This window comes from Leptonychotes weddellii, chromosome X (genome assembly GCF_054177405.1).
Source record: "Leptonychotes weddellii isolate Sample4059 chromosome X, ASM5417740v2, whole genome shotgun sequence".
NCBI classification, from domain to species: domain Eukaryota; kingdom Metazoa; phylum Chordata; class Mammalia; order Carnivora; family Phocidae; genus Leptonychotes; species Leptonychotes weddellii.
The window spans coordinates 60397940-60413110 of NC_138385.1; the positions used below are offsets into that span (position 1 = coordinate 60397940).

Consider the following 15171-nt stretch of genomic DNA (forward strand, 5'->3'; position numbering starts at 1 on the left):
TTACACTGTTGGTGGGAATGCAAGTTGGTACAGCCACTTTGGTAAACAGTGTGGAGGTTCCTCAAAATTTAAAAATAGAGCTACCCTATGACCCAGCAATTGCACTCCTGGGTATTTACCCCAAAGACACTGATGTAGTGAAAAGAAGGGCCATATGCACCCCAATGTTCATAGCAGTAATGTCCGCAATAGCCAAACTGTGGAAAGAGCTGAGATGCCCTTCAACGGATGAATGGATCAAGAAGATGTGGTCCATATATACAATGGAATATTACTCAGCCATCTGAAAGGATGAATACCCAACTTTTACATCAACATGGATGGGACTGGAGGAGATTATGCTAAGTGAAATAAGTCAAGCAGAGAAAGTCAATTATCATATGGTTTCACTTATTTGTGGAACATAAGGAATAGCATGGAGAGCATTAGGAGAAGAACCGGAAAAATGTAGGGGGGAGATTCGGAGGGAGAGATGAACCATGAGAGACTCTGGACTCTGAGAAACAAACAGGGTTTTATAGGGGAGGGGGTAGGGGGGATTGTTTAGCCTGGTGGTGGGTATTAGGGAGGGCACGTACTGCATGGAGCGCTGGGTGTTAAACGCAAACAATGGATCATGGATCACCACATCAAAAACTAATGATGTATTGTATGGTGACTAACATAACATAATAAAATTTAAAAAAAATAAAAATAAATAAAAAAAGAAAATAATTTATCAATTAAAAAAAAGAAAAGATCTATAGTCTCAAAACTATAGAGCAGTTATGAAAGAATTTGAAGAGGACACAGAGAAGTGTAAAAGCATTCCAAGCTCATGGATTGAAAGAAGAAACATTGTTAAAATGTCTATACTATCCGGTGCAGTTTACACATTTAATGTGATTCCCATCAAAATACTACCATCATTTTACCCACAACTAGAATCAACAAATCTAAAATTTGTATGGAACACAAAAAAACCCAAATAGCGAAAGCAATTCTGAAACACAAATACAAAACTGGAGGCATCAGAATTCCAGATTTCCAGCTATATTACAAAGCTGTAGTCATCAAGACAGTATAGTATTGGCACAAAGACATACACATAGATCAGTGGTACAGAATAGAGAATTTAGAAATGGACCCACATTTCTATGGTCACGAAGTCTTCAACAAAGCAGGAAAGTCTATCCAATGTAAAAAAGACTGTCTCTTCAACAAATTGTGTTGGGATAACTGGACAGCAGCATGTTTGATGAATGAATGTGGACCACTGTCTGACACTGTCCAAAAAATAAATTCAAAATGGATGAAAGACCTTAATGGGAGACAGGAAACCATCAAAATCCTATAGGATAACACACACAGAAACCTCTTTGACCTTGACCATAGCAACTTCTTACTAGACACGTCACAACAGGTAGGGAAACAAAAGCAAAAATGAATTGTTGGGGCTTCTTCAAGATAAAAACCTCTTCACTGCAAAGGAAACAATCAACAAAACTAAAAGGCAGCCTATAGAATGGGAGAAGATATTTGCAAATGACATAGCTGGTATAGGGTTAGGATCCAAAATCCACAAAGAACTTATCAAACTCAATACCCCAATAACAAATAACCCAGTTAAGAAATGGGTAGAAGACATGAATAGACACTTTTCTAAAAAAGACATCCAGAAGGCTAACAGACACATGAAATGATGCTCAACATCATTCATCATCAGGGAAATACAAATGAAATACCATGATGAGATACCATCTCACACCTGTCAGGATGGCTAAAATTAATAAAACAAGAAAGAACAGGTGTTGGAGAGGATTTGGAGAAAGGGGAACCCTCTTGCACCATTGGTGGGAATGCAAAGTGGTGTAGCCACTCTGGAGAACAGTATGGAGGTTCCTTATAGGGTTAAAAATAGAACTACCCTAAAATCCAGCTATTGCACTAATAAGCATTTCCCCAAAGGATACAAAATACATATTTAAAAGGGGTGCATGCACCCCAATGTTTATAGCACCATTATCAACTATAGCCAAATGATGGAGAAAGCCCACATCTCCATCAACTGAAGAATGGATAAAGAATATTTGGTATATATACAAAATGGAATATTACTCAGCCATAAAAAGAATGAAATATTGCCATTTGCAATGATGTGCATGGATCTAGAATGTATTCTGCTAAGTGAAATAAGTCAGTCAGAGAATGACAAATACCATATGATCTCACTCATTTGGAACTTAAGAAAGAAAATACATGTACACGTGTGAAAGGGGAATATAAAAGAAGGAGAGAGGGAAGCAAGTCTTCCGAGACTCTTAATGATAGAGAACAAATTCAGTATTGATGGGGGGATGTGAGTGGGGGTCAGCTAGATGGGTGATGGTTATTAAATTGGGTACTTTTTCTAATGAGCGCTGGGTGTTTTATGTAATTGATGAATCACTGAATTCTACTCCAGAAACCAATATTACCTGTATGTTAACTACATGATATTTAGATTAAATTTTTTTAATTAAATAATTTAATAAAAATTAAGAAAAAACTTATCACCAAGTCCAAGGTAACCTAAATTTTCTCTTCAGTAATCTTAGAGTATTAGAGTTTTGCTTTTTACAATTAGTTCTGTGGTTTATTTGGGGTTAATTGTTGGAAAAAAATGTCTTTCTAGATTCATTTTTTTTTGCATGAGGATGTGCAGTTGTACCAGCACAATTTGTTGACAAGACTATCTTTGCTTTTCTTGAATTGCCTTTGCTCCATTGTCAGAGATTGACTGACTATATTTATGTATAAATATACCTTTCAGGTTTTCTATTCTGTTCCTTTGATCTATTTGTCTATTCTTTCACCAGTGGCACATTGTTTTGATTACTATAGCTTTATAGGAAATTTGAAGCCAGATAATGTCAATACTTTAATTTGTTTTTCTCTCCCAATATTGGGTTGGGTTTTCTAGATTTTTTTTTCCCTCTCTGTATAAACTTCAGCGTAACTTTGTTGATATACAGAAAATAGCTTGCATTGATTTTGAATTGGATTGCACTGAATGTATAGATCAAGTTGTGAAGAAATGACATCTTCATAATATTTTCTTTCTATGCCTATACATGTAATATCTCTTGATTAATGTAGATCTTTGATTTCCTTTATTAGTTTTATATTTTTCTTTATATAGACCTTATGCATATTTTATATGCCAAAGTATTTCAAATTTTCTTCTAATGTAAGTTGTTTTGTGTTTTTCACTTCAGATTCCAATTGTCCACTGTTAGCATGTAGGAATTGACTTTTGTACATCAACTTTGTATCCTGCAGTTGTACTATGTAGTTACTGATTAGTTCCAACAGATTTTTGTTGATTCTTTTGGGACTTTTCTACACACACAATTGTGTCTTGTGTGAACAAAGATAGTTTTACTACTTCCTTCCCAATGTATATATCTTTTATCTCCTTTTCTTATTGCACTAGCTTGGAATTCCACTATGATTTGAATAGGAGTTGTTACTGATCTTAGAGGGAAAGCATCTAGTTTCTCACCATCAAATATGATGTTAGCTGTAGGTTTTTTGCAGATGTTCTTTATCAAATTAAGGAAGTTCCCATATAATTTTAGTTTGTTGAATGTTTTTCTTATAAATGGATGGATGTTGGATTTTGTCAAATATTTTTTCTATATCTGTTGGTATGATCATATGATTTTTATTCTTTGGGTTGTTGATGTGATGATCTACATCAATTGATTTTTGAATGTTTCACCAGCCTAGCATATGTGGAATAAATCCCATGTGGTCCTGTATATTTTTTATATATAATTTATATATAATTTTTTAGACCTTGTTGGATTTGATTTGCTAATATTTTGTTTAGAATTTTTTCATCTATGTTTATGAGATATACTGATTTGTACATTTCCTTTATTGTAATGTTTTTGTCTGGTTTTAGTGTCAGGGTAATGCTGGCCTCAGAGAATGAGTTAGGAAATATTCCCTCTGATTCTATTTTCTGGGAGAGAGTGTAGAACTTTGGGATCATTTCTTCTTTAAAATATCTAGTAAAATTCACCAGTGAACCCACCATGGCCTAGTGCTTTCTTTTTTGGAAGGCTTTTAATTATTTATTTAATTCCTTTAATAAATATCAATCCTTCAGTTTGTGTGATTTCACTGTGTGTGAGTTTTGTGAGATTGTGTCTTTCAAGGAATTGGTTTATTTCTTTTAGGTTATCAAATTTTAGGCCATAGAGTTGTTATAAATACTCCCTCATTATCCTTTTTAATATCCATGAGATCAGTAGTGATGACCCCTCTTTCATTTCTGACATTTTAAATTTAAGTCTTCTCTTTCTTCCTTAAGCTGGCTATAGTCTTATCAATTTTCTTGATGTTTTGAATTAACCAGCTTTTGAGTTTGTTGATTTTTTCTATGATTTCCTGTTAATTTTATTGGTTTCCTTAAATATTGTTATTATTTATTTTCTTCTGCTTATTCTGGTTGTAATTTGCTCTTCTTTTTCTGGTTTACTAAGGCAGAATCTTAAATTACTGATTTTAGATTTCTTCTAATATATGCCTTTCATGCTATAAACATTTCTGTAAGCATTGCCTTCACTGCATCCACAAATACTAAGTTGCATTTTCTTTGTCATTTAGTTCAAAATATTTTTTGTTTTCTCTTACGAATTCTTCTTTGACCTATGTATCAGTTAGAAATGTGCTGTTTAATCTCTTAAGTATTTTGGCAGGTTCCAGTCATTGTTTGTTATTGACTTCTAGTGTAATTTAATTGTGGTCTGAGAGCATACTTTGTATGATTACTATTCTTCTGAATTTATTCAGGTGTATTGTATGTCTCAGAATGTGGTTGATCATGGTGCTTGTTCTATGTGAACTTGAAATAAGGTGTGTTCTGCTGTTGTTAGATAAAGTGTTCTGCAGATGTTAATTAGATCCTGTTGGTTGATGGTGCTGTTCAATTCAGTTATGTGTTTACTGATTTTCTGCCTCCATTACTGAGAGAGGAATGTTGAAATTTCCAACTCTAATTGTGGATTCATTTATTTTTATCAGTTTTTGGCCTCACGTGTTTTGATTTTCTATTATACATAATAAGGGTTGTTATATCTTCTTAGAGAATTGACCCATTTATCATTATGTTATGCCCCTCTTTTCCCCTGACAGGTTTTGTTGCTCTGAAGTCGCCTTTTTCTGAAATTAATATAGCTACTCCAGCTTTCTTTTGATATCTGTCAGCATGGAATATCTTTCCATACCTTTACTTTTAGTCTCTCTATGTCATTTATATTTCAAGTGATGTCTTATGCATAACATATATTTGGCTCTTATTTTTTATGCACTTTGACAGTCTCTGAGTTTTAATTGGTGTGTTTAGGCCATTAACCTTTAAAGTGATTGATATAGTTGAACAGATATCTACCGTGTTTGTTGTTTGCTACCCTTTGTTTATTTTTTTGTCCTCTTAAGTTTTTTCCTGCCTTCTCTTTTTTTAACTTAAAGTTTTATATGATTCCATTTTTTGTCCTCTCCTAGCATATGAATTATACTTTTTAAAAAACTTTTAGTGGTTAATTTTTTGGGAATATGCATTTACAATTAATCCATGTGTACTTTCAAATAACATACTGCTGTGGCACAGGAACCTTATAACAATACTTTCAATTTCTCCCTTCAGTCCCATATAATATTGATGTCATTCATTTTACTTTTTAATAACGTATAATTACCAAATACATTGTTACAATTATTATTTTGGACAAACTCTAATCTTTAAGATTAGTTAAAAATAAGAAAAAATGTCGGCGCCTGGGTGGCTCAGTCATTAAGCATCTGCCTTTTGATTAGGTCATGATCCCAGGGTCCTGGGATCGAGCCCCGCATTGGGCTCCCTGCTCAGCGGAAAGCCTGCTTCTCCCTCTCCCACTCCCCTGCTTGTGATCCCTCTCTCACTGTGTCTCTCTGTCAAATAAATAAACAAAATCTTAAAAAAAAAAGAAAAAACGTGATTTTATTTTACCTTCCTTTATTCCTTCTGTAGTGCTCTTCTTTTCTTTATGTTGGTATGCATTTCTCACTTACATAGTTTTCCCTCTGTTTGAAGAAATTCTTATAACATTTTTTTTTTACAGATTTTTTTTTTTTACAGGTTTTCTTTTTTTTCCTACAGATGCGGGGCTCGATCCCAGGATTCTGGGATCATGACCTGAGCTGAAGGCAGACACTTAACGACTGAGCCACCCAGGCACCCCTCTTATAACATTTCTTGGGTCATAATTCTACTGGCAACACATTCCTTCAATTTTTGTTTGTTTGAGAAAATCTTTAATTTTTCTTCAGTTTTGAAAAATAACATCACTGGATACAGAATTCTAAATTTGTGATTTTTCTTTCAGTATCTTAAATATCTCACTCTACTCTCTTCTTTTTGCATGGTCTCCTAAGAGAAATTTTATTCTTGACCCTCTTTAGGTAAGGTGTTTCCTCTTGAAGATTTTCTTTCAAGATTTTTTCTGTGTCTTTAACTTTGTGCAGTTTGAATATGATATGCCTACATATAGATTTTTTTGTATTTATACTGCTGTTGTTCTCTGAGCTTTCTCTATCTTTTGTTTGGTACCTAATTTTGGAAAATTTTTAGTCATCACTTTAAGTATTTCTTATGTTTCTCCTTTTCTTCTCCGTTTGGCATTCCTAGTATGCATAACTTACACCTTTTATAATTGCCCAACACTTCTTAAATATTTGACTCTATCTTTTTTATTCTTTTTTCTCTTTGCATTTCAGTTTTTGAAGTTTATATTAACATATCTTCAAGTTCAGTGATTCTTTTTACAGCTTTGTTCAGTCTGTTGATAAGCCCATTCAATTCTTCATTTCTGCTATTGTTTTTGATTTCTAGCATTTCCTTTTGATTATTTCTTCAAGTTTTCACATATCCACATATATTACTCATGTGTTTTTGTGTATTCTCTTTTTCAATTAAAGCCCTTACTGTAATTTCTGGTGTAATAATTCCACCATCCACTATCTCTGCCTTATCTAAGTTTGGTTTTGATGTTTGTTGTTTATATTCAAACTGGTTTTTTTTGTTGTTGCCCTTTTGAATGCCTTGTACTATTTTGTTGTAAGCCAGGCATGATGTTCCAGGTAAAAGGAACTAAGATAAATAGACCTTTTGTATGAGGCTTTATGTTTATGTAACTAGGAGTTAAGCTGTGCTTAGTTTGCTGTTAGACTATGCTTGGTTTATTCTAGCTATTGTTCTCAGAAGCCAGAATTTCCTCTGGTATTTTTCTTTCTGTTTTCCCCGTTGTCTTTGGATTTCCTTAGAGAGGTATTCTTTTTAAAAAAATATTTATTTGAGAGAGAGAGAGATGAGTGTGGGGTGTGGCAGGGGCTGAGGAAGAGAGAGACTCTCAAGCAGACTCTCCGCTGAACTTGGATCCTGATGTGGGGCTCGATATCACGGCCCTGAGATCATGACCTGAGCTGAAAGCAAGGGTCAGATGCTTAACTGAGTGAGCCACCCAAGGGCCCTGAGAATTATTCTTAAATAACTGATAGTCTGATATTGTCTGCAGTAACAGGTTTCTGCTTCTGGGCTTCTGCTCTGGTAAGCTCCGATTCTCCATTTTCAACTCTCTATCCAATATTTGAGGCAACTGTTTTCCCTCTGACTTCAGTTTTCTGTTGTTTCCAAGGGGAGTTGTTCATTTTCAACTTGTTTATCATTTATCTTGTGAGGATGGGTGAGATAACTTTCAAGCTTTTTAATTGTTGGACCAGAAACCAGAAGTTTCACATTGATCACTTTTTATTTCTTGATTTATAATTCTGTGTCTGTAAAATAAAAGAATTAAGATCATTACTTGATGGCTAAATTCTCCCCTAGCTGTAGCATTCTGTTGGGTCCCTAAGCAGTGACTTGCATAAATGATTATGCTGTTATGTGACATTTGCCACTCTTCTTCTACAGGCAGACCTCCAGGTGGACAAGGAGAGGCACAATTTCTTTGAGTCCTCCCTTGATTATGTTTATCAAATCCAGGAAGTTCAGGAGTCCAAGAAGTTCAACATTGTGGAGCCAGTAAGTTCTATCTGTTGATGAATAGTCTAAAAATATTTACCAAATGCCAGGTTAACGTAGATTACTTTGACCATAAAATTGAAATTTAAAAGATGGTGAAGGATATTTAATGCCTAATAATGAATATCAAGAAAATAAACACACTAGCTTGGGTTACTCTTGCTCTCTTACTAATAATATTTTATCTCTCATCCTTACCTCCCCTCCCCCACCTTTTTTCCTCTCCCATTTTCTCTCCCCCCAGCTATGATTTTTCTTTCCTTCTCTTTTTTTGCTTCCTTTCTCCTTTTCTCCCTCCTTTGATTTCTCTGTCACCCTTCCTTTTACCTTGTTCTCTTCCCTTCCTTGCTCTCATGCTTTCATAAATCTTCTAAAGTGCCTATCATATGCCAGTCAGTGTTCTAGGAGCTCATGTCCCTTGCACTCAATGACTTCCTATTGTACTATTTTTACTTCTATCTTCTTTATTTTTTTCTACTTACATCTCCTTGACTATAAAAGAGGTATGCTTTGATTTGACAACTATGTTGAATTTTAACTCTTGGTGCAGAAAAGCTAGAAAAAAATTATAAGAAAAACAAAAATAACAAATTCCCCATGCAGAGATAATCACTGTTAATATTTTGGCATTTTCCTTCCAGATTTTCTGTGTATCTATTATATTTCTTTCTCTATTTATATGTGTCTTTGTACTTGTAGATGTGGGTGTATGTACACCTGTGTGCAGGTCTGTGTACACATGTATATGTTTTGCACATGAGCATGTATACCTTTGTACATGTGTATCTGTCCTCACATTTTTATATATCTGCATATATATGTGTGTGCAGCCAAGTGTTTATTCATTTATACAAAAAATAATTGAGCTTCTGTTATATGTCAGGCACTGTGCTAAACACTGAGTATTCTACAGTGAACAAGACAGACTCTGTTTCTGTCTTTATGAAGACTACACTCTTATTGGGTAGACAGAAGGGAAAGAAGGATACACATAAATAAAACTAATTGTAAGTTATGATAAGGGCTAAAACAAATAACAAGAATGGGCAGCTACTTTAGATAAAGTGGTCAAAGAGGAACTCTGAAAGTATCACTTAAGTTCTAAAGAAAGAGAGGATGAGGCCACATGAATAATGGGGAAATAATATTAAAACACAGAAAAACACATGTGCATGGTCCTTAAGTTAGGAAAGAATGTATGCCTGAGGGATGAAAAGATTAGTGCCTTTAGATACAGGCGATAGAAAAGTGTATGATAGGAAGGCATAGGACTTGTAATCACAGTAAAGAGTTTGGATATTAGTCTAAGTGTAGTGGGAAACCACTGATAAGTGTTAAGCTAGATATGACATGAGCTGATTTTGTTGTGTGGAGAATGGCTTGGAAAAGAACAGAAGTGGAAGTAAGGAAGCCAAATAGGAGGCTACTACAGCAGTCTAGGCAAGAAAAGATGTTGGTTTGGGTTAGGGTGGTGAAAGTGGAAACAGAAAAGAATGTCTGGATTAGAAATATATTTTGGTGGAAAAACTGATAGGATTTGGATTGATATGTGAGTGGAAGAGAAATCAAGGATGATTCTTTACTTTCTGGCTTGATTGAGTGGGTGGTAGTGTCATTTCCTGAGATGAGAAAGCTTGGAGGAGAAACAGAAAGATTTTGTATATGATAATATATGTGGTACACACACCCACCTGTGTGTGTGTATATATATATACACACACACATATATATACATGTGTGTATGTACATAGTTGTTACATGTTTATATATATACATATATATAGTTTGTGTTTATATTTATAATATATGCATGTGTATATGCATATGGTGTATCTGTGTGCATATTTACATATACCTACCTGCTTATTTTCTAAAAAGAATAGAGCAGTTATTACTACTTCCTATTATTACACTTCACTATTGCCAGAATTGAGCATTATTGTTTAAAGGTTTGTATTTCATAGATTAAATCATATTTTCATTGTTTTTATTTCTGTGTATTTAATTATTAATGAGGTTGAATATTTGGAACATTAAAAAAATTGTATTGATCATTTGTATGTCTTATTCTGGAACCACTCTGAAACATTTCTAATTTGAAAATGGGCTCACACTCTTTGAATCTTTTAGCATTAGGGCAGTCTTCATTAAGGTACAGAATCTTACTTTACTCATTTATTCACTTATCTATTTATTCAACAAATACTGAGTACCTACTCTGTGCCAATTCTGAGGATATAGAGAGAAAATACACAGTCTATTCCCATATGGTCCAAACTATGAATGGTTTTGTATGCTATCTGGAAAGGATCTGAATGAATACATTTTTAGTAGTTCTTATAGTCTGGAACTAAGTTCCATGTAAATGTTTAATAAAAGAATAGCTATGTGTAGACCTGTTTGTGTTTTTACGATTACTTTTAACACTGTGCTCGGTATGTGGAATTTCTTTTCCATGTTTCTTTTTCCTTTATTTGGTAATGAGAAGGTACTGGTGATAAAGTTATTTTTACACATTTTCCCTAGGTGTTGGCCTTTCTTCATAGTCTCTTCATTTCCAACAGCTTGACTGTGGAGCTCACACAGGATTTTCTCCCATACAAACAGCAGCTCCAGCTCAGTTTGCAGAATGTGAGTTTGCATGTGGGTTTCTTCACCTGTCCCTGCATTCCAATTGTATTTCAGTCCCAATGACCTTGACCTTAAAATCCCAGCTTATTGCATTCTAGCCAATTTGTCAGGACATTCTTGTGTGGATCATAAATATTTTAGTGTGCTTGCTCTTCCAGTTTCAACTCTTACCAGTTTTTGAGGCTTATTGTTGTTCAAACCTACCCTTCCACCCACTGACACCTCTGTTTATCCAATAAATATTAAATGTTGCTAATTTACTGCATCCCTCTCAGATCAGAACCCAGCTATGGGCTTGTTTAAGCACAGATCTTATGCTACTTCCATGTTGGTCAGTCAAGGCACTTGTGAGTTTTATGACCATGAATGCCCATTTTCCCCTCTCTTCCTTTTCTCATTAATTACTAGAGTTAAATAAATTATATATAAAGGTTTTATTCATCTTCTTGCCCATGCTGGTTTTTGTAGATGGCCATAGGCACCACCTTCCCATCTTTGTAACATATATATTTTTTCTCATTTGTTTATTTAACCCACATTTAATGAATGGTTATGGATATAATATATACTCTGTGCCAGACATGGACATACCATAATGAAGTATGTTAGTTTTTCTTTCCTCAGGGAACAGGAAAGAGACATAAACACTGGAACACATCATAATTCCTTGTGATAAGCGTTTCGATAGTGTTAAGACCAAAAATTTGAAGGAAGCACAGAAAGTGGAACATTTGACTGCTTGGCACAGTTAGAGAAGGTATCACTGAGATAGTGACTGTGGACTAGTTGTTGCATTGCATAAAATCTGTATTTTTATATGAAAAAGGCTGGTAACAAGGTTGCTAGTGGAAGTAAACCTCACCTGGTTGTTTAGGAGGATCCTGACTTAGAGTTGTTTTGTTTCTCTCTTTCTGGGTACTCACCTTCACCAGAATGTGAGAGCCCCTGACTTCTATGGATTTATAAAATATTCCTATTACCAGGTTAATCATTTGAATCTTCCTCCAAATAGAACTTGAAAAGTATGAATTTAATAACAATGCTTTGTATCTGTGTATATGATGAACTCATTCACAGGATAATCAATAGAGTGGGCCCAACAAGATAAGGTAGTTCAGATCACCTTTTTGACTGATGTAACAGTGTTGAGGCCGGACACTAAGGACCTATCTCTAGTGATTTTCATACTCACATTTCAAACAGTGTTTTGCTATTGTGTTTTAGTTGTGTAGTTTTAAATAGATTTCTTCTTACCATTAGCTTTTGTTATTCATGAAAATGAAAACATAACTTTTCTATTGACCTGTCTTCAAAGATAGCACCTTGTCATGTATTTTATCCTAATAGCCAGAATTTGATTCAGAGTCAAGTAGGCAGTAACTTTACTTGAGGCAGAGCTTAGAAGTTGCCATGATAATATTATCTTTGGAAACCTTCTTTACAGTTTCCCATCCTGTAAAGCAGAGTTCAGTCTAGTGCTCAAAATTCTAAGAACCCTTATTTATTGGCTTATGTGATTCCCTAGAATAAAAATTCTCCCAGATGTGTTTTTATGTTTATATTGCTATTTATGTTTCTGTTTCCCTTTTAGTCTTTAGCACTGTTAGACTCCATAAAATTGTTTTCTAGTCACTATGTTAGTCTACATTTTTTTTTTTTTTTGCTATGTTGTAACATAATATGCAAACCAAGAAAACTCTGCACTGGATCTGTGACCAATAAGTGCTTTTTAATAATGATGGTGATAATGATAATAATGACAATGATAATATCTTCACAGACAAGAAATCATTTCTCCAGTACCCGGGAAGAGATGGAAGAACTTAAGAAAAGGATGAAGGAAGCTCCCCAGACATGCAAACTTCCAGGACAGCCTACCATCGAAGGCTATCTCTATACACAAGAGAAATGTGTGTGGGAATACAAAGATACCCACTGGGTTTCAGTAGGCTAGCACCTACTGCCACTTGGCTTCTCCAAACTCCAGGCACCCATATTGTTTACAGACCCCTGACAACTACACCTCTTTGGAGAAGAGTCTGGGAATAGTGAAAAAAAGAAAAGGAAGGAGAAATTGGAGGGGGAGGTTAAGGATTTGTCTTCCAAAGACTTTGGGTTGATAGGATCTAAGGTTTTTCTCTGTGATTCAAAATGGGGATTGTTAATTGTTTAATCCTTCTGATGACTGTGACTGGGGAAAAAAAGGAGGTAGGGGAAAGGAGGCAGAAAAATAATATTTATTACACCTACTATGTACCAGGCATGGTGCTAAGTGCTTTAAATATACTATCTCATTTAGTCTTTAAAAGCGCTTATCATACCCATTTTCCTTGAGGCCGTGGAGGCTTAGAGAGATCACTAGTTGAAAGTTACCCAACTATATGTTGGCTAATTGAACATAATTAAAAAAAAGGCAAAAAAAAGAGAAAGTTACCCAACTGTCAAGTAGCAAGCCTAAGAGTAAACTCAGTTCTGTGAAATGCCAAAACCTTTGCTCCTGTCACTACACCCTATACCTTCCACTGTCTTAGGAGCACATGTTTGCTCTTAAAGCACTAAACAACAACCGTTGTGATTTCAGTGAGCAAGACAGTTGTTCATTGCTAACCAAGGACCACGGGTTAACTTATCCATTCACTGAATATTGCAGAGTATTTAAGCCTTCCTGCTTCCTAAATTACATTATGAAAATCTGTATGTGCTGTTTGATTTTCCTTATGAACTATGACCCAGTGCTCCCAAAGCCTGTGATTTCGGCCCTGCCCAGAATTATTATACCTGAGAAGAAGAGGCAAAAGAGGCTATTCAGATGTTACCAGTGGCAAAAACTACTGCAATTCACAAAGCATGGCATTTAAGCAATGATATTATCATCTTTTCTTCTCTTAGAGAAATTAACTTTTGGTGGTTTTCAAAGATATGTTCTTCCACCTTTCAGGTTTATCTCTTCAACTCTGCATTGCAGAATTTCTCAATCTCAGTGCAACTGACATTTTGGGCTGGGGGATCATGTACATTATAGGGTATTTAGCAGCATCTATGGCCTGTCCTCACTTTATTCTAATAGCACTCTATAGGTGTGACAATCTAAAATGTCTCCAGACATTGCCAAATATCTCTTTGGCAAAATTGCCCTTGGTTGAGAACTACTACTGTATTATAAAAGATGTGGGAATAATGATTTTGTAATCTTGGCTGTAATATCAACTAGCTACATGGTCCTCCTGTGCCCCAGTTTCCTAATTTGTCAAATGGATATGACGTTGCTATTCAGTTGAATGTTTATCGAGCATACTTTTTGCCAGACAATATGCAGTGCATTGGGGATTTTAAAAAAATGAACCGATCTTGGTTTTGCCTCCAAGAAGTTCATAGTCTGATGAGGAAGGCAGACAACTATATCAAGAATTATGAGGAAATGTGTTGAGTACTGCATTTGGGGCATGTATCTAAGGGCTTCACTGAGGAAGCAATGTTTGAATTAGGACTTGAATTATGAGTGGAAGTTTGATAGGCAAAAAAAGGGGGAAAGAAAAACTCCAGTTATACACCATTGCATGTTACTCAGGCACAAAGGTGTGTGAGGATGTAGTTTATTTGCAGGGTCTTAGTTTGCCAAGAATAGCCCCGGTTTACACTTGTCATCCTGATGTGATTATTAATAGTGACCCATTCACTCTTAAGTATGTATTGAATTTGGACTAAAAATATATGGCCACCTATTTATTTGGTAAGTGAAAGTAATTCAATGAGACAGGATCATAGAGGGTGGCAAAAGACAAAGTAGGAAAGGTAAATATGATCATATTATGAAGGGTCTTGTGGGCCAACCTGAGTTTAGAGACAGTGGGAAAGCCATGCATGATTTATAAGAAAAATTATATAAAGAGAAATAAATATTAAAAAAAAATTCCTTTAACTAAAGAATGGAGAATGGACTAGAAAGGAGTGATCAGAAATGGGGGAAATCAGAGAGAAGGCCACTGTCATAATTAATTAGTGAAATGGTGAATTTTTATTTTGTTTGAAGTAGATCATAAAACATTACAAGTAATTCAGCAATAGGGCCCTGAACTAATTCAGTTCTAAAAGGGATGGAGAGGAGGAAGCAGCTGAAGGAGAGACATGTGGGGAAAAGAATGAGCCAACCACCAATCAAATGGGACAGGTTACAGGGAAGAAGAAGCAGAAGATTACAGATCTTTCCAACTCATACAATAGGATGAACAGTAGAAGCATTTAGAAGGGACATGGCAAGAAAAGCTATTTGGAGCAAGCTAGAGCAAATGTGGAAAGCATTTGATGAGGATTAGGATCTCTATATGTGCTGTGGGTCGATAGCCCACAGGGTTGGAGTTCAGGGGAAGGTTAGAGCTAGATCTGAAGCCCTATGACTATGAAGAGCAGACTATAGCACTTCCATCTTAGGAGTGTATTGACCATATAGCCCAATG

The 15171-nt window shown here is 35.2% G+C and overlaps 1 protein-coding gene across 3 annotated transcripts in view; it reads left to right on the top strand.

Moving 5' to 3' along the window:
- OPHN1 (oligophrenin 1) overlaps positions 1 to 15171 on the top strand; it is a 362794-nt gene that overhangs the window by 243922 nt on the left and 103701 nt on the right. For all 3 annotated transcript variants that reach the window (XM_081808748.1, XM_081808749.1, XM_081808750.1), the window contains exons 6-8: positions 7976 to 8086; positions 10613 to 10717; positions 12498 to 12627. In XM_081808748.1, coding sequence (XP_081664874.1) covers positions 7976 to 8086; positions 10613 to 10717; positions 12498 to 12627 — 346 coding nt within the window. The remainder of the gene's footprint in view (positions 1 to 7975; positions 8087 to 10612; positions 10718 to 12497; positions 12628 to 15171) is intronic.